This window comes from Schistocerca serialis, chromosome 1 (genome assembly GCF_023864345.2).
Source record: "Schistocerca serialis cubense isolate TAMUIC-IGC-003099 chromosome 1, iqSchSeri2.2, whole genome shotgun sequence".
Classification (NCBI taxonomy): Eukaryota; Metazoa; Arthropoda; class Insecta; order Orthoptera; family Acrididae; genus Schistocerca; species Schistocerca serialis.
This window is the reverse complement of record NC_064638.1, coordinates 626,026,966-626,053,375: the sequence shown is the minus strand read 5'-3', so window position 1 is coordinate 626,053,375 and position 26,410 is coordinate 626,026,966. Positions and strand designations below refer to the sequence as shown.

Here is a 26,410-nt window from a genome sequence, read left to right as displayed (position 1 = left end):
TTAGTCAGCCCCAGCAGACATCACACTGATAACATTTAGCAGGTCCTCTAGCCTTAACAGTGGCCTTAATTCAAAAAGGAAGAGAATTCAGCCTTAACAAAAGGAAGAGGGTCCATAAGTTTCTTCTGATATGCAATATGCAGTCGAGGCCACGTATCGGTGATTAGGTTTCGTAAGGCTACCAAATTCCTGGGACATTGGTTGCTATTTATCACCCATTGTTCCAGAGAGACCCAGACATTTCTAATGCCTTAAGACTGGACAGTTTAGCAAGTCAGTCAAGGTGTGAGAGGGTGCCTGAATGTTGGTCAAACCATGAGTGTGTGTATGCAGCCCTATGAACCCAGCTGTTGTCATCTTAGAAGATGAGAGTGTCTACAGTATACTCATCATGAAGGGGGAAAACAAAAGGCAGCACTTGGCCACTGTGACTGTTGAAATAAACACCCTTGTTGATGCTCACATCAACATGAATGAGTGATCCCCATGTTGTGGTGTAAAAATAACCCCAATTACCTTCGAGACATATAATCTGACAGGCCAGTGCAAAAGTTCAAAATCTGCATGCTTGCAATTGCCTGATCTGAAAACTTGTCTCTGTAACTCCTGCAGGTAGAATAGTTGTGTATCCCGCAGTTTCACTATATGTAATAATGTGCTTCCGTTAAAACAGTCTTGTAATTGATATTTCAGTGAGTAGAGTGATAGGAGCTAAATATCAGTTCTTTTTTCGGGGCATCACATGCTCAGTGTGTTTCTGATTTGTAAGTACATACAGATCAGTATCAGGCATAGCAGGTTACAAGGAATGGTGGTGGTGGGGGGGGGGGGGGGGGGGGGGAGGGGTGTGGCACTCATAAACTAAAGATTTCGTCACCTGTTGTGCCTCTTAAAAAATACACTGATGGAAAAAGAATCACAACACCAAAAAATAATTAATGTAGAGTAATGAAATTTTTGGATTACATTTGTCTGTGTAACATATATAAGTGATTAACATCACAAGGTCAGAGGTTAATGTAAGCACAAGATAAGTCATTACAAATTTGAAAAGCTAGTACATTACTAACCAATGTAAGGGCTGCCAGAATGTTGAATGCAAGCATGCAAACATGCATGTGTTGAGTTGTATGGGTGCTGGATATCAGTTTGTGGGATGGAGTTCCTGCCTGTTGCACTTGATCGGTCATTACAGGGGGGTTAATGGTGTTTGTGGATGACACTGGAGTTGTCGTCTGATGATGTCCCGTATGTGCTCAATTGAAGATATCTGATGATCCAGCAAGCAGGCGAAGGCAACATGCGACATTCTGATAGAGCATGTTGGATCACAGCAGTGGTATGTGGGTGAGCATTATCCTGTTGGAAAACACCCCTTGGAATGCTGTTCATCAATGGCAGCACAACAGGTTAAATCACCAGATTGACGTACATATTTGCAGTCAGGGTGCTTGGAATAAGTATGAGAGTGCTTCTGCTGTCATACAATATCACACCCTTCATCATAACAACAGGTATAGGTCCACTGTGTCTAGCGCACAGACAGGTTGGTTGCAGGGCCTTAACTGGCCTCCTCCTAACCAACAGATAACTATACCTGGCCCCGAGGCAGAACCAGCTTTCATCAGAAAACACAACAGACCTCCACCCTGCCCTCCAGTGAGCTCTCACAAATTTTGGCAGTTTGGGGTCAGTGGAATGGTTGCTACAGAGCATCTGGCTCAGAGCTGTCCTGCAAGTAACAGATGTGTAACAGTTTGTTGTGTCACGGTGGTGCCAACTGCTGCTCAAATTGCTGCTATAGATGTAGTACAATGTGCCAGAGCTATATGCTGAATATGATAGTCTTCCCTCTTGGTAGTGCCATGTGGCCACCTGGAGCCCGGTCTTCGTGCGTCCATACATTCTCCTGACCACCACTGCCAGCAGTCATGTATGGTGGCTGAATTCCTGCTAAGTCTTTCTGCAGTATTGCAGAAGGGCATCCAGTTTCTTGTAGCCCTATTACAGGAACTTGTTCAAACTCAGTGATGTGTTAATAATTATGTCCTTGGCACCTTAAGGTGTTCCTAACCTTAACTCACCACATCCAATCTCAAATGTAACTAATGCTCATGACTGTTACAGTATGTATTTAAAACAAACCTGATTTGCATCCTCACAATGGCACTACTAGCTGCACTCTTATGTGACAAGTGTGATATTTTAGTAGACATCATCTTTCAGGTGTAGAAATAAACCTACCAACTTTCATTTGTGTCATGCAACTCCTTCTTGGTGCTTTGATTTTTTTTATGTCAGTGTAATTGGGCAAGTAAATAAGCAAAGCTACACCAGTTTCTGAAGGTAGCCTTTTGTTAAATCATTTACTTTATGTGTAAAAAATTGAAAACACTTTTTCTATTCACAGTCTTTAGGGAAGCTGTATTGTTATTAAATTTGATTCTTTTCTACAGTCACACCTCAAGGCTTCATAATGAAATGCCATCTTTTCATGGTAGGATTTATGATGCTTCAAAATCAAGTAACCTGTGGCACTTAAGCAGAAGAGTTTCAAATTAAAAGTGTGGTCACTGACTACTTATCATTAAGTGGGATGTAAATCATGTGTTCCTGTGCACAGCACGTGGCAAACATACTGAAATTGTTCCTAAAGTTGTAAGGAGAGCTATGTCTCACTTCAATCTGCTGTAAAAATATTTTATATAATGTACAATACACCATACTACATCATGTTAGAAGCTGTGCTTGCATATGATACCAAATTCATTGATGTATTTTGTATTTATCTTTTGTAAATGGGTTATCAAGTTAATCACAGACACAGTAGAAGTTTATATTGCATAAACAGTTCTTTTCATTTGTGAATTTGTCTACAGGCAGGCTACTGCAGATACAGCATTATATTTATACACAGCATAAACCATTCAAGTTGTAACACTTCTACTATTTCATAATCAGTCTGAAACATCGAAACAAGATTTCTTGCACACCATGTTTATACTCTGATTGAAATTACTTGGTGACTGACATTTCAACATGCAATGTTGTGTATGTTGCAAATTACATTTAGCACATTGTGATGCGTGGCTGGCTGCACATCAGCAACACTGGATCCCCCCTTCCATTCCCTCCACCCCACTATTGCAATCTATCAATCACAAAATAATTTTAATTTAAGTATAGCAGACAGGCAAGTATTTTGACATAGGTTAACACTAGAAACTTTTTGTGCCTACATATAGACGCAATTTTGTTACAGGAGAAGAGGAATATAATGATGTAGCAAATGCTAATAGTTACTGTAGAACATTTTTGGGAAAAAAGAAACAATAACCAGCACCATGTTAATTGATTTTCTTGCTTGAAATTACTGACAGTGGAGGTTTCATAGAAAACTATATTTTCTTCTGAATCACAGTATCTGCTACACTGGGTGTTGTTACTAAGATTAAAATGTCCTTTTATTCTGTGTTCTTCACTACTTATTCATGGGATACTATGTGAGTGCTTCTGCTCATGAGACTGACGTGGGTAGTTAACAGGGTGCAATATGGAATATTTGTTCAGTTGATGGGAGCTTTGTGCATTGCATTAGTTGAGCCATTACAGGTAACACTTGGAATTCTCCACTCAATCTCCAGATAACATGAAAAAGCAGCTGAAGAGAGAATAATATCATGAAGTGCTGAATTTAATAGGAATACAGGCCACAAGCAAGCAGCAAATCCACAGTCTGATTCTCCATCTGTGGAAGATATAATGTGATGATGCCCACACAGTGAGACACACCTATGGCTTTCTCCCAGATATAAAACAGAGACTGGGAATGAGGCACCTGAATCCCTCAACAGGCCTGACACATTCTTGCAAAGCCACAGCCCTTCTCTGCCTGCTGGCATCAAATTAGTCAAACAAAAACCTCCAGAATGGTGCTTGTGGTGATGGAGGCATGCAAGAACATATTATCTAGAAAGTCTTCCTGTATGCCGATGTTGCTAATGTTGATTGGCAGCAACTGAATCGGCTCTGAGGACTTGAGTCAAAGGGATACTGTGTTGAAACTTTCTGGCAGATTAAAACTGTGTGCCGGACTGAGACTGAAACTTGGGACTTTTGCTTTACAGAGGCAAGTGCTCTACCCCACAAACAGCGAAGGTCCCGTATTCAAGTCTCGGTCCAACACACAGCTTTAATCTGCCAGAAAGTTTCATATCAGTGGACACCTCACTGCAGGGTGAAAATTTCATTCTAGATGGATAGGACAACTTGGCCAATGCTATGTTAAGAAAGGCTTGACTAGTGTGTTACCTTATCAGTCAAATCCTGTGTACTGCTCTTGTGAATAGATGTTCAAGAAGCAATGCAGTGAAGACAGCTGAGGTCAACACACTGTGGCAGGTGAACAGCATCGCATCCACGGTGATCTCAACAACAGCAACAGAGTGGGAACACAGCAGTGGGCCATGTCTCGGCCACCATGTGACTGTGCTCCTCATCAGCAGCAATGATGTTCCTTTGAAATGGGAGTCGCTTCTGCAACCAGGAAGCTGACAGAGACAGATGAACCACAGTGCTTTCCACAGTGCGTAACGAATCAGCAGAATGTGTCTATGGACCAATGGAATGCATTGTGGAATGTGGCAAACAAGAACTGATGTTATAATATTGGTACACTAGATATGATAGTAGCTGTAGTTTTTATTAATAGTAGACTTAGTTACAGTGGTGGGAAGTAGTGTAGTGTAGGATGTAATAATGTATATTTCATAACTAGTTGTTGATGTGTAGGGGAAAAAAATCTTGTTGGTGGTAATAATTTGTTTAAACTATGGGTAACAGGCTACGGTGTAATAAATAAATAAGTTCCTCACTGCTGTACTGTGTTTTGAGTGTGTAGCCATTTTTCAATGTATAGTATAATCCACTGTACAGACATGTTTGGGTTGCAGTCATAACCTACATTGGTCATATATTGTAAAAATTTAGTGGGGTGGCTGCTATAAACAGTCCATCACCAGACCGTCTTGTGGTTTATATGATGGGTGTTCATAAATTAACTTCTGACTGGCTTTTAAAAATTAACAAATGGCTGTAGCTTCATGGTGCTTGCACAGTAGGAAAAGGAGACTTGGAAGGTCAAATTGTGTCAGGCGACAGTCTGCTACGTTTGTAATGTGTACGCAGTGCACAATTTAAATGTACTGCATTATTATGTCTCCTGCCACTTGCCAGGTATGTTCTGTCATTCACTTCTTACAAGGAGGAGGAATCAGTGCAGCCCAGATTCGCTGTTGATTATGTTGTGTTTGTGGAGTTACAAGTGAAGGTGTTATGAAGGAGTCATGCAGAAAATTCAAGGCTAGATGTGCAAATGAGCACAGTGAAAGTGGTTGAGGAAGACATTCATGTGAGACATTGGTTCATAATTTCTAAACTTTCTTTAATGCTGTCACAGACTGGTTAAGTTAGTGTAATTTTTGTCCACAGTGGATACCCAAATATATAACCGATGTTTACAAAACTGAAAGATTGGACTCAGCCTTTATATTCCTTCAGTACTACCGTGAAGAGTATGAGGATTTTCTGAACAGAATTGTGACTGGGGAAGAGACATTTATTCTTCATCCATCCAAAGATCATCTCTCAATGATATAGTAATTGTCATAGTAATACAAAGCAAATCAGTAGCTCAAAATATACAACATATGGAATACATGACAAGCTTTATGAGGATAGGACAAGTGGTCAGTCATGACTTTGATTAAGGAACCATCCCGGCATTTGCCTAAGTGATTTAGCAAAACCTTGGAACACCAAAATACGGAAGGCCGAACAGAGTAACTCCATCCTCCCAAATATGAGATCAGTGTTTTAACAGCTGCATTGCATCATTCGGTTGGTCTCTAATAGTGTTCCTTGATTTACACACAATTTGTTTCAGGTAACATTTAATGTAGAACATAGTTTCCTTTTTCATCACCGCTCACAATAACGACACCAGCTGATGGGACTGTAAAGGCACTACTGTACCTGACTCCATGTCTGCACACATTCAATTATGCTCTTCAGACCACTTGAAAAGCTGAGTCAGGAACCTCCCATGATGAGTGAAATGTTGAACTCAGGAGAATAAGAAATTTAAGACACTCTGTCATGCACTTCACATCTTGTCACATGATTTCCTTACAGAAAGCAATAAACCATATTGAAATGTGACAGGATGTTGTAGTTATCCACTTTTGTTACTGTCCGCTAGTGAGTCCTCAAAGTAATCTTTAATTGTGCAGTATGTGGTATTTCTGAAGAATGTTTTAGGTGACATTTTAAATATGTATTTTAGTAATCTTTTCAGTTCCTTGAGCAGTTTACTAGCCAGTGTAATTACCAGATAGAAAATGCTGTTTTGAGATTGTTTGCTTGTTTTTCCTAGATAAATGTTAGTCCAAACTGGTTCTTGTTCCGTAATTATGTATAGGACTGTTAGTGAAATATTTATTAATGTTTTCCCTGGTATGCACTGCAGACTGGTAAATGTATTCACTTGGTGCATCAAGGGTGCCCAAATTTTGTAAATAGCTCTTTACACTGATACTTAGAGTACTACCTCTAGTTCTTACTCTAGTTCTTATTCTTAAGGCCTTTATCATACGTGGATGCTGTATGTGAACTCCAAAACTAACAAACAGTCCAAACAGTGGATACACTGTTTGTTCCTAATTAGACCAAACAATTCAAGCAAAATGATGGCTTTGGTTTTTCTGGGATTGCAAAAGAATTTGGCAATAGATTTAATGAGGATATCTTGTGAGAATACTGTGACATCACAAGTTTATTGCGAGACTCTTACAAAACTCTGATGGTCAGTCCGAAACAAGTGGTGCAAGATGGTTACCAAAGCAATCATTCTCCTTTATGACAGTGTGAGCTATGCTGCATATTGAATGGCGGAAAAACTGAGAATTTTTGGATGGAAGATTTTTCAACTTCCTCCATATAATCCAGTCTTTGCATCAAGTGACTTTCATATCTTCCCCAAGATGAAGGCCTGGCTAGCTATTCAGCACTTCATGACTGACAATGAGCACAAGGATGCTGTAAGTAACTGTTGAGAGCACCAGGCAGTACCATTCTTTGAAGAAGGGATAAAAACAGTTGGTGCCATAGTATGCAAATGTTTGAATTTGGGTGGCAACTAGTGAAGAAGTAACTTCGACATGTAAGTACAGATCTTATGTTAAACAAAGTATCTATTTTTTTAACAGTCAATTGAAAGTTAATTTATGAATGGCACTCATATTACACCCTTGAAAACTGTGGAACCTGTGCAGCAGTAATGAATACAAAATGACAGGCTACTTTAAACCAAGTAATCACAGTCAGTGTGGCAATTGTTGTCATTCAGATTACTTGTTTCAGCTTTGTATCCCCTCCCAATTGAAATATTAGAAAATTTGGAGCACAGTGGTGTGAAACACACAAAGAAAGTAATGAAAGCATGAGAGAAAAAATTTGTCATGAAAGATAACAGTAAATCTAATTATCTCCTTATAACAGCAATTTTAGTAAACACACAACAGCTAAAGTGGAATGCATCTGTTGATGGTAAAACCTTTTGTACTGAAACTTTAGTTGTTTTAATAAGACATTTTTTTACTTCACAACATTTACTATGTGATACTGAACACTCATCCCAGTACCACTACTCACCCTCAAATATGTTATTAAGATATTGATGTACAATCAAAGTTACTACATTTATGAGCATTTGGCATCCTATCTGTACAGGGTGAAATCACAACCTCCTAACAGTCACGGAGTTATTGCCCCCAGGGGCTCAGCATTCATTTGCTGGGTACGGGCTTGGCGACCCCGGGGTGCCTGAGCTGGGGACTGGTAAGCGCCGCCAGTCCCCTGTCACCGTAAGCTCTGAGCATACTTCAGCGACCACCGTGCGGTGCGGCGGTGGAACGTTGTGTGTCGCAGGGAATGGGGATCTTGGCCTGACTGCCTGGGTCGCGAGGATGGAATACACCTCTATAAAAAAAACCTCAATCTCAAGGTGTGCTGCGCGCCGATGAGATGCATGGCTGTTGAGGTGGTACAGTCGTTAGCGGGCGACCTCTGGGGAGTCTGCCGCACCTCAGTTGTATAAGGCTTACCTAGGCACGCGGGACTCTGTCTAGGTGGACTCCTAGTTCCCTAGCTGCTCGTGGGACCGAGATGGAACCCTCGAACTTTTCTTCTTCTCCCCCCAGCGGAAAGGGTGGGCCGCTGGTAGGTTCTAACACCCAATCTCACAAGAGGGCTCGTGTAGCCAGTCCTCCTGATTCAGGTAGTAGTAGTAACAGAACGCATACTGCTTCGCAGAATGTGTTTCTTATAATTAAAAGAAAAGATGCGAGTTTCAAAAAAGTTTCGCCATTTTACATCCAGAAAGGCTTAGAAGGTATTGCTGGTACATTAAACTCTGTAAAGCACTTGCGAAATGGCACCTTGTTGGTTGAAACATCTAGCTTGCAGCAAGTCCAGAACCTTCAGAAGGCACAATTTCTTGGGGAGTTTGCGATTGAGACTGAATTTCACAACACCTTGAACTACAGCAAGGGTGTTGTGACTTGCCGAGATCTCGTTGATATTCCCCTAGACGAACTGAAGGCTGAATGGTCCCGGGAAGGAATTGTCGACGTGCAACACGTTATGAAACGGGTGAATGGTGCTCTCCTGAAATCTGACTCGTTCATCCTTACGTTTCACAGCACCAAATTGCCCGAGCATGTGAAGGCAGGTTTCCTACGTCTCAGTGTACGGCCTTATTACCCCAACCCCATGCGGTGTTTTAAATGCCAACGCTTTGGACACACTACTCTTGGCTGTAAAGGGGAAGCCACTTGCGGGAACTGTGGTAAAGCCGCCCATGAGGGAGTTGGTTGCTCCTCTCCTCCCAAGTGTGTCAACTGCTCTGGGGATCACCCTGTGTGGAGTAGGGAATGTAGAGTTTTCCTTGAGGAATGGAAGAGCCAGGAACTTAAAACCACCAAACGCATCCCGTACGGTGAGGCAAAGAAAATTTACAAGTACCTGCAGCCGCCCACGTTCGCTGCTTCCTTTTCTTCCGTTCTGAAACAGCCAGTCTTGAAAACTGATGCCGCTACACAAACGGAGGTTGCTACTGTCAGCACTAGCACCTGCGTTTGTCAATGTACGTGTGCTGCTGCTGTTCCTGTGAAGCCTGCTGCTCCTCCCCGGCCTTCTGACCAGGCCGTGGTAGCTGACATCATGGAACTTCCTGCCCCTTCCCAGGTCCAGTCTTGTGCAATGCCCAGCACTGCTACACCCCTACTGCTTCTGAGGTTTTGGCTCCACTGCCACCTCCGGCCAGAAAATCGAAGCCCAAACCAAAGGTGAAGACTCGACCGCTAAAGGAGACTGAAGTTCTACAGTCTGCTGATGTTGATGTCATTCTTTCTGACGTCTCTCTCGACTCCTCTTCAGAGGCGATGGAGGTTGATGTCAGACTGGGGCAATCATCTCGCCACAAAACTGAGCCTCCACCTGTTGTGGGCTCTCCTCCCCGACAGAAAGTGAGACTGAAGGTCCTCCCACCCTGATCGATGGCTCCCATTATACAGTGGAACATGAATGGATTCCGGGCACATGTGGAGGAACTGCACCTCCTAGCACGGCAACGCCCCCTGTGCTTGTGTTTACAGGAAACACATCTAAAACCATCTGATGCTCCTGTACTCAGGGGCTATACGTTGTATCGCAAAGATGACCTGACTGGAGACAGAGCCAAAGGCGGAGTTGCCATGTTTGTCAATAATGACCACCACTCCTCTGCTCTCCCCCTGGATACTGACCTGCAAGCAGTTGCAGTTTCAATTCATTCCCGTCGAAGGCTTACTGTTTGCTCCCTTTATTTACCCCCTCTGGATGCAATGACCTTAGACGCTCTCACAGATCTTATCGACCAACTCCCCCGCCCCTTTCTCCTCCTGGGAGAATTCAGTGCCCATCATGTCCTGTGGGGCTCCACTTCTCTTTGCACTCGAGGTCGAATTTTGGAGAGCCTCCTAACATCTCACGTGTTGTGCATCCTCAACACAGGTACTCCAACTCATTTCTCTGCCGCTACTGGGTCATTCTCAGCCATTGACCTATCTTTCTGCTCTCCCGCCCTCGCCGACTCTGTTCACTGGGAGGTCATTGACGACCTTCATTCCAGCGATCACTTCCCCATCCTCATTCATCTCCTGGATGGTGTATTGCTGGAGCAGAGACCGCCATCGTGGATGGTTGGCAGGGCTAACTGGCCTCTGTTCACTCGATTGGCTGTCTTTGAACGCCACAACAGCATACAGGAATGGGTGGATCACATCACACTTGTGATCCATCATGCTGCTGACCTGTCCATACCACAGTCTTCTGGCCCTCTTAAGCGGCGCCTTGTGCCTTGGTGGACGGATGAGTGCCGTTCAGCCATCCGGGACAGGCGTGCGGCTCTTCGCCGATTTAAATGCCGCCCAACAGCAGTCAATCTTACCGCCTTTCGCATCGCGAGAGCCAGGGCACGCCGTGTCATTAAAGAGAGCAAGAAAAGGTCATGGCAGGAGTTCCTGGACTCCATCAACCATTCCACTTGTTCCACAAAAGTATGGGAACCCATCCGGAGGATTTCCGGCAAACGCAGCCGTCTACCAATAGCTGCAGTCCTGAACCAGGGATGCCTCCAAACAACACCCAGAGCCATTGCTCAGACGCTGGCAGAGCATTTTGCACAAAGTACTGCCACTGCAACCCAGGATCCAACATTTCGTCGCTACCGTGCGACTGTCGAACGAGCGAAGTTGGACTTTCGGTCGAACAATTCTGAGGCCTACAACTCCCCTTTCTCCATGTGGGAACTTGAATCAGCACTTACTGCGGCTTCTGACACCGCACCAGGTTACGACCGCATCCGGTACTCCATGCTTCGCCATCTGCCAGCGGCGTCAAAGGAAATCCTCCTCGAATGTTTTAATCTCATATGGCGGACAGGAGTGTTCCCCACCTCGTGGAGGGAGGCAATCCTCATCCCTCTCCTCAAACCAGGAAAGGACCGCACATGTCCCAGTAGTTATCGTAGTATTGCCTTGACAAGCTGTGTCGGAAAGACCCTGGAACGGATGGTTAACTGTCGTCTGGTCTGGCTGCTAGAGACCAGGCAGCTCCTTAGCCGCTTTCAGTGTGGATTCCGAAAATTTCGGTCCACAGTCGACAACCTGACACTCCTCGAGGTGGCTATTCAGCAGGCTATCCTCCGTCAGCATCACTGTATCGGTATCTTCTTTGATATCAGTAAGGCATATGATACTACTTGGAGACACTGTATTCTTGCACAACTGCATCAATGGGGCTTTCATGGCCGCCTCCCCATTTTTATTCGGTCTTTCCTGTCTCAGCGTTTTTTTCGGACCCGCATTGGTAACACACTGTCTGATCGCTTTGAGCAGGAGAGCGGTGTCCCCCAGGGCAGTGTTTTAAGCGTTACCCTCTTTGCCATAGCCATCAACAGTATAACGTCTACAGTGAGGAGTCCAGTACAGTGCTCCTTGTTTGTGGACGACTTTGCTGTTTTCTGTTCCTCCCCCAGTGTTGCAACCGTGAGCCGTCAGTTGCAGCTAACACTGCGGCGGTTAGAGGAGTGGGCTGCAAAGACAGGTTTTCGGTTTTCTGCCGATAAGTGTGTTTGTGTTCATTTTAATCGTTCTCGTCGTCTTTTTACTTTGCCTGCCTTGCATATGGGGGTGCTGTCCTACATTTTAGAGACACAGTGCAGTTTCTGGGACTAATTTTTGACTCCAGGTTGTCATGGCTGCCACACCTACGTGACTTGAAAGCCAGATCCCTGAAGGCACTGAACATCCTCAAGTGCCTCAGCCACAGGTCTTGGGGAGCGGACAGGGCGCGTCTCCTTCAGTTTTATCGGGCTTTTGTGCGTTCACGGCTGGACTATGGGTGCACAGTATATGGGTCAGCGAGGCAGTCTTATTTGCGGATCCTTGACGCTGTCCACCATGCTGGGATTCGACTGGCCACGGGTGCTTATCGGACCAGTCCCATACCCAGTCTCTGTGCTGAGGCTGGCGAACCGCCACTTACCATCCGGCGGCAGCTCCTTCTGGTGCGCCAGGCTTGTAAGTTTCTTGCGGCTCCCAGCTCGCCTGCTCACCGCCTTGTTGCCCATCCACCTCTGGACCGCCTTTTTTCCCACCGTCCCTGGGCTACGTTGCCATTTGGGATCCGTGTGCAACGTGTTCTAGAGTCGCTCGGTGTGGAGTATGTACAACCCCAAATCCAGGGTTTTAACCGCCTGCCATCCTGGTTACTGCAGAGGCCCAGAGTGATTTTAGATTTATTGCAGTACAAGAGAGGTTGCACTCCTGCCATGGTTTTTCATGCAGCATTTTCTGCTGTTTTATCTGAGCACCACGACTATGTAGCGGTTTTTACGGATGGGTCGAAACAAGGGGATTCCGTTGGTTGCTCAGTTGTTTTCCCGGATCGTGTCCTTAAGGTCCGACTGCCTCAGACTTTTACGGTCTTTGATGCAGAATTGTCTGCGATCTTGCGGGCGTTGGAGCAGATGAGACATTCTTCCTCTCCTAAATTTCTTGTCTGTTCCGATTCCCTCAGTGCCATTCAATCATTGCACCATTTGTATCCGGCAGTTAAAGTAGTCCAGACCATCCAGGATGCCCTCCTCCGACTACAGCGACTGGGGAAGGTTGTAGCTTTCTGCTGGGTTCCGGGGCATGTTGGCATTGCTGGGAATGAAAGGGCAGATCTCGCAGCCAAGGAGGCGTGTCTTGATCCACACATATCTCAGTGTGCTATCCCCGTGCACGCACTCACCTCGCTGTTGAGCTCCCGAGTCATGTGTCGGTGGGAGGACGAGTGGCTGGAAGTGACTGACAATAAGCTCTGTCTAGTCAAGCCCACAACGCGTGTGTGGTGTACTTCCTTTCAGCCCCATCGACGGGACGAGGTTCTCCTCATTCGGCTTCGAATAGGCCACAGCCCTATGACGCATGGCTTCCTGCTCCGGCGAGAGGACCCTCCAATGTGTGGTGCTTGCGGCGTCCAGGTCACTGTGCGCCACGTTTTATTGGATTGCGTTTTATTTTATGACCAGCGGGCCGCGGCTGACTTGCCAGCCGACCTGCCAACTCTTTTAGGCAACACTTGGACGAATGTGGTTAACGTTTTAAAGTTCTATGCCCTGTCAAATGTTTTTACCAAGATTTTAGGGAGGGGATTTTAACTTGTTTCCTGTGTGACAAGCTCGCCCATATTTTATGTAAGTGGCCAGCCACTGACAATTTCCTGTGTCATTCTTGTTGCTATGTTATCCCTTACCTTAGGTTTTACTTTCTTAGGTCGTATTTCCCCTCTTTTCCTGCTTTCTTTGGGTGTGTTTTTCAGTTTTATTAGGTCTCTCCAAATTCGTTCCTTTTACTGTGTGTCAGGGCACTGATGACCTCGATGTTGAGCGCCCATAAACCCCAACACACACACACACACACACACAAACACACACACGGAGTTATTTTATTTAAGCCGTAATAAATGCATAAGCTTCTGTCAATGAAGTCAGGTTTCAGTAAAATTTTGTGAGGAGATCGTAGTGTACAACACTGTGTAGGGGCATCCATTGGCCATCACATAGTTGTCAAGTGGTGTCCATAATAGAGTTGAAGCAGGAGTGTTTGTGATTTTTTTCCAGTTTAAAACTAAATTTTATTGTGACTTTGAGCAAGTGCTTGTAATACTTGGAGACATTTCTCCACCCACTTTCATGACCATAGTCTTGTAATGGGTGCTTGTGCAGTTGTGAAGGATATTCCCCTGAGAATGAAGATCAGTGTAGGTGTTCAGAAACAGAGCCTACTGATATTTTTTTTTAAATTTGTTTTTGCCATACACATCCTCAAAACAAATCCTGACCTAATCATAGTACCTGCAGACAAAGGTTCCACCACCACAATTGGTATGAATTGCAATGACAACCTGGCAGAAAGCCTCCACCAATTGCCTGACTCCTCCACCTATAAACTTCGCAAGAGTTATCCCATTCCAGAAGTCCAACACCAACTCCAATCCCTGCTTAAAGCCTTAGGCCCTTGCCAAAACGTCTCCCCTGAATCCACCCCCCCCCCCCCCAAAAAAAAAAAAAAAATCCCAATGGCACTCTGCATACCCACCTTCTACATGCTCTCCAAAATCCACAAACCCAACAATCCTGGACAGCCCATTGTGGCTGGTTATTGTGCCCCCACTGAAAGAATTTCAGAACTCACTGACGAACACCTCCAACCCATTGCCTGTAATCTAGCCTCCCACGTTAAAGACACCAACTACTTCCTTCAGTAATTCTCCACCATCACCACCCCTTTACCTCTTGGATCCCTACTCATCAATGTTGACACTGCCTCCCGATTCACCAACATCCTTCATGCCCATGGTCTTACCGCTATTGAATTCTACCTTTCCCAACATCCATCAGACTCCAAACACACTATGTCATTCCTCATATGCCTTACTAACTTTATCCTAACCCACATCTACTTCTCATTTGAAGGGAAGGTATACAACCAAATCTGCATCACAGCCAATGGCACCCGCATGGCACCCTCCTATGCCAATCTTTTTTGGGCCATCTAGAGGAGACCTTCCTAGTCTCCCAAAACACCAAACCCCTAGTCTGGTTCAGGTTCATTGACGATATATCTTCATGATCTGGACTCAAGTCTAAGACGCACTATCTTTATTCCTTCACAACCTCAACACCTTCTGTCCCATTTGCTTCATGCGGTCCTCCTCAAACCAGCACACCACCCTAGATGTTGACCTCCTCCTCTCTTATGGCTCCATTCATACCTGTATTAAACTCATCAACCACCAACAGTACCTGCATTTTGACTGCTGTCATCCCTTCCTCACTTAAAAATCCCTTCCATATAGCCTGGCTACCTGGGGAAGGCATATGTTTAGTGACAAAAACTCCCTTACTCAGTGTGTTGTGGGTCTCACCAAGGCCTTTGCAGATGAGCACTATCCGCCAGACCTAGTCCACAAACAGATGTCCCATGCCATTTACCCCCACAAACCTAATCCTCCCACCACTCCTGAAAACCAGCCACAAAGGAGTGTCACCCAATAATATCCCTGACTGGAACAACTGAACACCGTTCGTCGTGGCTTTGATTACCTATCACTGTGCCATAAAATGATGAACGTCCTTCCCGAGATGCTTCCTACCTCTCCTAAAGTGGTGTTCTGTCATTCACCCAACCTTCACAACATCGTAGTCCATCCCAATGCCACTCCCTGTCCCAACCCCTTGCTGCAAGGATCATTTCCCTGTGGAAGACCCAGGTGCAAAACATGCCTAGTCCACCCACCCAGCACTTTCCATTCCAGTCCAGTCAGACATTTATCCTAACCCATCAGGGGCTGGATCACCTGTGAAAGCAGCCACGCCATTCACCAGCTCTGCTGCAATCATTGCACAGCTTTTAATATTGGTATGACTACCAACCAGCTGTCCAACAGGATGAACGGCCACCACCAAAGTGTGGCCAAGAGCAAATTTAACCACCCTGTGCCACAACATGCAGCTGAACGTAACACACTTGATTTCAATGGCTGCTTCACTACCTGAGCCATCTGGATCCTTCTCTCCACCACCAGCGTTTCTGAACTGCGCAGATGAGAGTTATCCTTACAACACATTTTCTGCCCCCATAATTATCCTGGCCTCAATGTACGGTAACATACTGTCTCCACATCCTCCACCCAACAGTTTCCACCCCCCATGTCCTATCATCTCCTCCCCATTCTCGTCTCTCACCCTGTTTATTTGCAGCCCTTTGCCAATGAATCCGCCCATATTTTTCCCACTCCTCTCCTGTTTTCTTCCTCTTCTCCAAACCTCACAGCCCCACAACCTCCTGACACTGCACCTGTTGGCAATCTAGTCTCTGCACACTCCTCCAGATAGCATTCGTCTCTCTCCCCACCCATACAATACTATCCCTTCCCCACACCCTCCGGATTGCTGCTTGCATCCCACGTGATGTCATATTCTGGCCTACGATGCTGGAGTGGGCGGTTGTGTGTGCAAGTGCGCACTTGTGTGTGTGTGTGTGTGTGTGTGTGTGTGTGTCTTTTAATTGTTCCTATCTGCAACTTGATGTGTCTGCTTTACAGTAAGTAGCAATCTATCTTTTTGTACATAGTTTTTATTTATTTATTTACCTACTACAGATGTAAGGAGTCCACTGATTGGATACACAGCCCTGTATTAAAAACTTACATGAGAGTTTTCACATATGAAATGCTTGCCTTTAGTGGACAATGTATCTCCTAATCCAAGATTAAAACAGCGACATTTGCATTTTCACCAAAAGATGCTTGAATGATCTGTTTCCTGCAATTGAAAAACGATATCCAACATTAACTGACAGTGAAATGTGCTTTAAGAGATTTGTCCATGCTCTGTCCTTTACATCTGTCATGTTTCTGATATTGCCTGTTTTCTCTATTTTGGTTTGAAAGGGTAAATGTTAACTTTGAAAGCAACTTAATTAATTTAATATTTAAATTACTGCTGAATATTCTGTGGTCCTCTCCTCTAATACAATATTTTCCTTCATCTTTGTCCAGTCATCTAACTTCTGAATTCCTTTGATGTTTACTGTCGTGCCTGCATCATAACAGTACTGGAACTTACACTAAAATTGGTGGCACTGGTATCTTGTTTGTGGTTTCATTTTCAGAGGCACCATAGTTTTCCAGAAGTCCACAACAAATCAACTAACTCCAGTCATGTTCCCTTCTGCCGATTGCTCCTTATGTTCCAATTTTTTATTGCTTAATAGATTCATAATTACATCATTAAGCAATGAAAAAACATGCAGAAATTTACAGTTGATCTTGTAACCAAATATTATACGGTTATTTTTCTGTGTTATGAGCATTGTATCCTCATTTAAAGAGCTGCCATTCATTAGACGAACTGGACATTCTTGTCTTTAACTTAAGATCATACTTGATTGCCTTATCCAAATAGTTTTTTTGTGTTAAAATATAAGAATTTTCTATAAGATTGATCTACATTTATTCCTCCTGTAAAATATTGATGTCTATTTCAGTGTGCATTGCCCTTTTAATTCACAGTAACAACTAGTTGCTTCTGCTTTTAGATGACATGCAGTACCCAAGGGCATCATTTGAAAGTCTACATGGAATTGACATATCTGCTCCATTACAATCATGTACATCATCAGAAATATGGAGCTTCATCCGATCGTTGTACATACCATACTGTGGACTTTATGACAGAGGGTAATTATTTCATAGTTTTTCCTTATTGTTAATACATGAGCATAGCTGCAACAGTACTGTAATAGTTTACAGCTTTCAAAGATAATTAGACTGCGTGTATTTTCTGAAAATGGTTTTGTTATGGGCTGTACGAATAGCAAAAATATTCAGACAAGTTTTAGTGTGTCCATAAACAGTTTTTAAGCACCATGCATAAGACACATCTGCATTATCAGCAAAATTATGTTATTGTAATGGAGAATAACATGATTTTTTTTGCTGCCAGGTTAGAGCTTACTTGATTACCAATGCAACAGATGTAGTAAACATATACCACTGCAGAATTGTGATAATGATATATAGAGCTTTTTATCCCATGCTATAATGTAGTGTTGTTGGTATTAGTATGTAAGGAACATGAAGCTTTGTAAAACATTTAAATATGTACTCAGTGTTTGTATCAGCTTAGCTCTAAATGTGATAACGAATTTATCATGGAACTGACTGTACATTTGTCATTCTGTGCTGCTTTATTCAAATATCCTGTGGCAGGTATCCCACCATTAGAAGCATGATGGAAGAAGTTCATCTTACATCCCAGGAACCTGAAAGAAGTCATGATGATGGCAAGAATATTCATCAGTACAAACCTACGAAAACATCTTTGGAACCATGAGCTCCACAAAAATGAACTGTTAGCACTTTAGAAATTGAGCATTAGGCTTATGTAACAAAAATTGTATATATTTCTTCCATACCATTTATTGTTTGATGTATTGACTATTGTTTCTAAATAATAAATAGATTTTACATAAGTTGTCCATTAATAAGGAAAATCTTATCTTTTCTGGACATAATGCTGACAAAAAATGGGACAGTAATATATTTCTGTTACTCAATATGAAAAAAAAGTCAGCCAAATTTTATACGTGGGCAGAAATGTTAGTAGCAGCTGTCATGGTGTGTAATGTTAGTATTTTTAATTTGTTGCTTCATGTGCATTTTGTACAGGATTATGTCAGATTTGGATGGACTCAATGAACAATTGTTTTCTATTTCAGTAGATGCTATACCACAGCTATTAACTCTCTGAGGAGCATCTTGGAAATTCTAACTTAAGTGAAGTACAAATCGACTGCATAAAATGTGGTTCTAATGATAGTTTTCTCTGACAATTTTTGATTGTAACTGATGTAAATACAACCAAAGAACAAAGATATTTTAACAAAGATAAATACATGTACTTTTTCTTCTGCAGCAAAAATTCTCAAACTGGCACTGTTCCACGGGACTGTTAATGTGTGTTTTCAGAATAAGTGGACATGAACTTTTCAGTGAGCGAAAATAATGAAAAACAGTTTGAACTCCAATGATGCAGGATGATTTAAGAATAGACCAGATGGAAGATAATTTTCTTCTGATACACTAGTAAATTAAGGGTGTCACATGAGAACTATTTTCTGTTCCTTATAGATTAAATCGAAGGTACTTATTTTACTGTAGTGAAGGTGTTGTTGATACTGTGATGCCAAATCCTGACCTCTGCATTCTAAAGTAAAATTATTCATGTTATTTTAAAATTATTCATCATTTTTACCTATTGTGACATTCAAATAACTAGAAAGTTTAGAATACAAACTTATTATACATGTTCAAATGACTTAAGATGCATTATCTGTGTATCTTTGTAAGTTCTGTAATACATTTTTGCATATTACTCCATTCTTTTTTGTACTATTATTTGAAACCTCCTTTCTTGCTTGTAACTTTAGTGTGATCTACTTAGTTATCTTAGCAGTTAAATGTATGGTTGGGGGGTTCGAGGAGTCTGGTCAACACTAGTTGAGTTCAGGTCAAGTAGCCCAGACTTCCAAAGTTTGTGAACTGACAGCATAAAGTCTGTAAATAAGGCCAAGATTATGTTATGACAATTTATTTGTAAAGGACCATCTTGATCAAATAAATTGTACAATTCACAGTTACCTGTTCAGCCATAATCATCTTCAGATCTGTTACAAAGAAAAACAGTTTTGTAACCAAGCAAGTTCAATTAGCTGGAGTGAAATTTATAACAGGTGTAGTGACACACAAGAAAAGTAAGCATTCCACTCATACAAACCATAAAAATATTTTAATGTAGGTATCAACATCAAAATCCATGTATCTTGGTACATAGTAAGTCTGCCGATGGCCAAGATGCGCCCATTATTTATACTAATAACTGAGGCCAGTAGAGCACACTGTTGCTAGGATACATGAATAACGAGTATTGTATATTCAATAGTTAAAATGCAGTACATGTAATCATTAATTAAAAGTACTTCATATGGCAAAAATACAGGGAGCAAAAGGCTATTTACAATTTGAACAGATACCAGATGGCAGTTATAAAGAGTCAAGGGACATGAAAGGGAAGCAGTGGTTGGGAAGGGAGTGAGACAGGGTTGTAGCCTATCCCCGATGTTATTCAATCTGTATGTTGAGCAAGTAGTAAAGGAAACAAAAGAAAAATTCGAAGTAGGTATTAAAATCCATGGAGAAGAAATAAAAACTTTGAGATTTGCCAATGACATTGTAATTCTGTCAGAGACAGCAGAGGACTTGGAAGAGCAGTTCAACGGAATGGATAGTGTCTTGAAGGAGCAAAACGAGGATAATGGAATGTAGTCGAATTAAATCAGGTGATGCTGAGGGAATTAGATTAGGAAATGAGACACTTAAAGTAGTAAATGAGTTTTGCTATTTGTGGAGCAAAATAACTGATGATGGTCGAAGTACAGATGATATAAAATGTAGACTGGCAATGGAAAGGAAAGCATTTCTGAAGAAGAGAAATTTGTTAACATCGAGTATAGATTTAAGTGTCAAGAAGTCATTTCTGAAAATATTTGTATGGAGTGTAGCCGTGTATGGAAGTGAAACGTGGACGATAAATAGTTTCGACAAGAAGAGAATAGAAGCTTTTGAAACGTGGTGCTACAGAAGAATGCTGAAGATTAGATGAGTAGATCACATAACTAATGAGGAGGTATTGAATAGAATTGGGGAGAAGAGGAGTTTGTGGCACAACTTGACTAGAAGAAGGGATCGGTTGGTAGGACATGTTCTGAGACATCAAGGGATCACCAATTTGGTACTGGAGGGCAGCGTGGAAGGTAAAAATCGTAGAGGGAGACCAAGAGATGAATACACTAAGCAGATCCAGAAGGATGTAGGCTGCAGTAGGTACTGGGAGATGAAAAAGCTTGCACAGGATAGAGTAGCATGAAGAGATGCATCAAACCAGTCTCACGACTGAAGACCACAAAAACAACATGGCAAAACGAACTTCTGACAATGAAACTTGAACTGTCATATGATATGTGGAATTAAACCCATACGTAAAATCCATGTAAAGCATGTAAACAGAAATAATAGAAAGTTCCCACCTGACAAAGTAAGTAACACATAATTGTGTAAAACAGCAAAAAGTTTAAAAGTAATATCACATCTAGAAATTGAACTGTTTCAGCATGACAAAACAATAAAACATAACAGTAAGTGTAAGATAATTAAGAAGACAATGATTATTTATTAAAATCTCTATAGTTGTTGACACATTTGAGTGGAATCCCATTGGTGCCGCGTCATGGTTTTCCTGTAAGAAGTTTTTCTTTTCCTGTGGTGGAGCTTGCAGAAGAAGGCACAGTCTCCTTGCCACTGATAGCTGGTTCACATAACCGCACATCAGGCTACTGCAGCACTTGATTCTGCTCAAACTGGCTAAGTTTCTGAATACATCAAAGAAGTATTCAACTTGAATTCATTCTGTTCAGTCAGCAGTAATCCTGGTTACCATTTTCTGTGTATGTAAACTTCCGTGTCTTCGAGTTGGTTCAAAAGTGTCCTTTGGTGCCTTATGCTACAGTTACATATTATCCTCTACACTTCCTTCCACATGTTTTCATTTATCAAGATGTGTACCGAATGCGCTCTTATTTTGACTGCATGTGTGTTCTCTAAAACAAGTCTTGAAATTCCTTCCCGTCTGACAAATATAAAACTTATCACAGTCTTCGCCATGGATCCTACTGGCACCAGCAGGGTGTATACGACCCGGGAGATCCGGGAAAAGCCGGGAATTTTTTCATCCGGGTGAAAACTGGGAAAAATCCGGGAATTTTTTAGAATTTTGGGAATTTTTCATTGTTTTAGTTTACAGTTAATTTTTTGTAATTTTGACTGGTAAGAACCAATACTCTAACAAAGGATATTACTGTATCCCACTATTGCAGAATAATACTGCACCAATAAAACATGAACTAGGGAAAAAACCTAAAATAAAACTTAAATTGCAAAGGAAATGTGCCATACGCAACAACAAAACGCAGTACTCATACAAGCATCTGCCAATAGAAAAATGTGTCAAAGGCTTTAGGGAGACTATGCAATGCTTCATAACAACAAATTGCCTCCGATGAGCGTGATGTCACAACTGTTTACATTTAGATTCATTTTAGCTGATACGAGTGAGCTCATGCACATGCGCAGTTGAGTCGCGGATGAGTAGTACGTTGTCCCACTTCTGGCTACAGAAACGTGATTGTTGGCTGTGTAAGCAGTCGCAGCATCAGCTAGATGCAACTGGGAAAAATTTTACTCTCGCGCCCAACCTGCCAGATTCACATACGCGCGTCAGGCCCGGATATATGGGAGGGAGCGGGGCGGGGGGGGGGGGGGGGGGAATTCATATTCTTGAGGTAAAAGACCTCGTTTCACAAAGCGCCTAGCATCCAGCGCACGTTGGTCTATCGATTACTCATATGATTTTGAAACGCATCCCTGTTGGTTTTTGAACACATTCTAAGCCGATTTCTGAATGAATCATAAGTTGGTTTTTGAATGTGTGCATAATGTACATGATGTGTATGTCAGGGGAATCCTCGTCGTATCTTGAAATAAACTTTCCTGCAGGCAAAAGGGGATGGGGCTATACAAGCTGAGCGGAGTAAAGCCGAACGGGTGAATGCCAATCGCTGTCTGATTATGTGGTTGATTGTGTTTGCGAATGACCAGTGTTGTTATAATTACAAGCGAAATCCATAGATTCAGACTACCAGAGTGGAAATGAATGACTAACAGGAATAACAGGTAAGAAAGATTGCGTATTATATCCTCGGTGTATCCAAGGAAATGAAATTTTGACAGAAAATTTTTGGTCAGATCACTACACTAATAAGGGTCAGTTGCACAGTTCCCGGTTAGCAGTTCTATTCTGGAAGTAGCGCGGAAGACGCGCTGTACATACATATCCAAACGCCTAACCGGAGAATAATGGCGCTATAACTAAACTGGTGATTCTGGTAGGGTTAGTGAAATTAACCGGCGAATAAGTTTTGACAGTGGCAGGAATAGTTCCGGAATTAGTGATGATAAGATTGTTTGTTAGAATGAGGAATGGGAAGAAACATGGGCATCACACAAATTATGGAAGAATATGACAATTTCAAATTTATATAAAAATTTCGTACTACTATGTTTCGATCTCATGCTTGAGAAACTGGAGCGTTTGAATGAAATGTGAAACTAACATAAAGCTTTTTGCGTGTAGTAGGCCTAATAGGCATTTGATATTGGTACTTTGTGAATTATATTCTGTCGTGTTATAAAAATGACCATTTATGCCAAAACAGGCTGGTTTATTTGATGTGTGTGACAACTGCTGCAATATTAGAAAGCCTATTTTGTTTTATTTAGCAGACAGTGACAAAATACACGTAATCAGTTTGAGAAACCACACTGTTCTTGGGTACTATATATACTAACAGCTTTTGCAGTATTAGACAACCACATTTCGACTTTTCATGTAGCAAAACGTTTGACAAACTTTGTTGAGGTAATATATTCTTTTGCGGAAAGGAAAGCATGCCATATAAAGCCGTAGCAAGGTTAGAGAGAAAAAAATGCTAGGAGTTAAGGATTGAAGAAAAGTTCACTGCCTTGCTTGTCTCTTGTCTTTACTGGTTTTATGTATCCTATATTTAGTTTATGTCAAGCGAAAAAGAAAGTTATTGCCTAATAGTCAATAAAGAGCTCAAATTTTCTCAGCTCTTGTTCTCCCATTACAAATTATTGCATCATCTATTAATTGCGAGATTTTTTATGATTTTTATTAAAAAAAAAGAAAATAGAAAGAAAGAGGTGCAGGGTGTCAAACTGGCCGACTGGGAGCAGGAGAGGTATCACTGGACATTTTAATTTCCACTGTCCTCAATATGGTTTGATGGCATCCATTACAAAATATATGCGTTTCAATTCCACAGAGTGATATACAGTGACGTGCGATAGAAGAATGCTGTGTGAAGAGGCGTGGCACTGCACTTTGGCACACTTAAGACCAAATAACATGCCTTACATTTCATCGAGCACATATGTTTTATGTATCAGACTCTTCAGAAAGATGTGCAGTACAAATGAACATATTTTTGAAAATTCGATTTTTTTTAAATTTTTGACGTATCTCAGACGCTCTATGTAGGAGGGCGGTAGGGGGAGGGGGGCGCCACTATCTCATACTGCCCAGGTGCGGAAATAATGTAGATCCGGAGCTGATGTGCAGAGCAGTCTGAATTATAGTGGGGAAGTGTGTAGTCTCCACATGACACATGACTTGTGTTTACATTTAGTGATTTTGCTGTTTCCTCTTCGTTTACTTTTTTGTCGTCAAATGAAAACAAATCGAATTTCTGTGGCTATCGAGTGAATTAAAGTACATTCACATAATTACGGAAGGCTAAAATATGTTATTAGTTTCAGATTTATTTCCACCTTTCTGACAGCCAAGCATTAATCGCCTTGCAGAACAATGAAGTTATTTTTGTCCGTTTGGTAAAGTAATTTGGCTTTTACTAATCTTTTCCCCTAAGGCAGTCAATGTATTTTAAACGAAGTGTTTAATTCCAAACTATTGGCTAGTTTCAAATGCTCACTGCATTTCAAGTGCACATTTTCATCTTCTAGCATCATTATGCCATAATAAAGAACCAAACATGAGACAATACAGTACTGGTATTCCAAGAAAATTTACATCCTGAAAACCACACTGAAAAGCTTAAAATCAGGTTGAGGCCTACTTCATTGAGAATCTGGACATACGAATGTGCACTTAAAATGGTGCAAATGGCTCTGAGCACTATGGGACTTAACTTCTGTGGTCATCAGTCCCCTAGAACTTAGAACTACTTAAACCTAGCTAACCTAAGGACATCACACACATCCATGCCCGAGGCAGGATTCGAACCTGTGACCGTAGCAGTCGTGCGGTTCCGGACTGAGCGCCTTAAGCGCGAGACCACCGCGGCCGGCTGCACTTAAAGTATGCAATTTAAATGTGCACATTTTAGTATGGTTCACGAAATTCCGATGCTTTTTGGGGTATCCTCTGATGTCTTGTTTGTTTTATGACCTAATGTAAGACCTTTTAATGTTTTACACATACGAACATACAGGCTTTCTGCGCCATCATAAGCTGCGCAAGTGCGGTGCCACCTGTTATCTGTCGCTCTCCGGCAACTGCTGGAACGAGCCTGTTTCTAATATGGCGCGGGAAAATATTGCGAATGGATGTCTGAAACGCGTTACTTTAACACGAGGACCGCCGAGTGGTCAATTTGACCACTTTTTATGTTTTAACATGTTGTTATTCGGTCAATTTCTAATCTGTGCTGTTGTAAGTTAATGACTTTTCCTAAATGTTTATGTAGAACATATAAGTAGTCCAATATTTATTTTATCTTCATTAGTTTTTTTTGAATGACCACTTATACTTAAAACCGCTGAGTGGTCACTTTGACCACTTTACATGTATAATTGAAAACAGATTAGTTGAAAATTGTTGTGCATCAGTCACCGGATTTATTCGTAGCACTCGTCAACAATGTACTAAATATGTTGGTTACTGAAGTTTATTTGCATTGTTTGAATTTAAAAGCTCAACAATGCAATATGTCATTTATTGTTTGCTATTGGGTTTCGCATAAACAAGACTGATTAGTTGAGTACTGGTCTCAGAGCAGTAGACATGGCTCAGATGTCACAGCGATACAAACCATGGCCACGGCCACTTTCAGATGAAGAAATTGTCACACTTTTGTATGAATCGGATGCTGAAAATGATCCTGAAGTTGAGGACCTTGTGAAAGATTTTACAGATGAAGATTACCAACCTGTCGCTAATGTGGAGAGTGACAGCTCCAAGACTGAAGATGAAGGTAATTTACATTCATTTTTATTATTATTATTATTTCTTCTTTACTTTCTCAGACATTAAGTCTGGTTAAAAATGGAAAGTGACGCGGACCTTGATCAAGCGTCACTTCCTTTTAACTGTATGGTATGTGTTATATTGCATTTAGGAACTTTCGGGTAATTGAACACGTATCAATAATTACGGATTTCTGTAGTTGTATATAAACGTTTGGATGTAGCTGTATTGCATTGATGTACTGGTGGATATTGTGTGGTATGACTCCTGTAGTTGATAGTATAATTGGTATAACGTCAACTTTATCCTGATGCCACATGTCCTTGACTTCCTCAGCCAGTTGGATGTATTTTTCAATTTTTTCTCCTGTTTTCTTCTGTATATTTGTTGTATTGGGTATGGATATTTCGATTAGTTGTGTTAATTTCTTCTTTTTATTGGTGAGTATGATGTCAGGTTTGTTATGCGGTGTTGTTTTATCTGTTATAATGGTTCTGTTCCAGTATAATTTGTATTCATCATTCTCCAGTACATTTTGTGGTGCATACTTGTATGTGGGAACGTGTTGTTTTATTAGTTTATGTTTTATGGCAAGTTGTTGATGTATTATTTTTGCTACATTGTCATGTCTTCTGGGGTATTCTGTATTTGCTAGTATTGTACATCCACTTGTGATGTGATCTACTGTTTCTATTTGTTGTTTGCAAAGTCTGCATTTATCTGTTGTGGTATTGGGATCTTTAATAATATGCTTGCTGTAATACCTGGTGTTTATTGTTTGATCCTGTATTGCAATCA

At 41.8% G+C, this 26,410-nt stretch overlaps 1 protein-coding gene across 2 annotated transcripts in view; it reads left to right on the top strand.

Annotated features, from left to right (window-relative positions):
* Window positions 1–19,286, top strand: part of LOC126478473 (FAD synthase-like) — a 140,852-nt gene extending 121,566 nt beyond the window's left edge. Inside the window, exons 10-11 of one of the 2 annotated variants that reach the window (XM_050103705.1) lie at window positions 17,250–17,391; window positions 17,923–19,286. In XM_050103705.1, coding sequence (XP_049959662.1) covers window positions 17,250–17,391; window positions 17,923–18,046 — 266 coding nt within the window. In that variant the 3' untranslated portion in view covers window positions 18,047–19,286. The remainder of the gene's footprint in view (window positions 1–17,249; window positions 17,392–17,922) is intronic. The other variant, XM_050103704.1, reaches the window with a different exon arrangement.
* The last annotated feature ends 7,124 nt before the right edge of the window (window positions 19,287–26,410 follow it).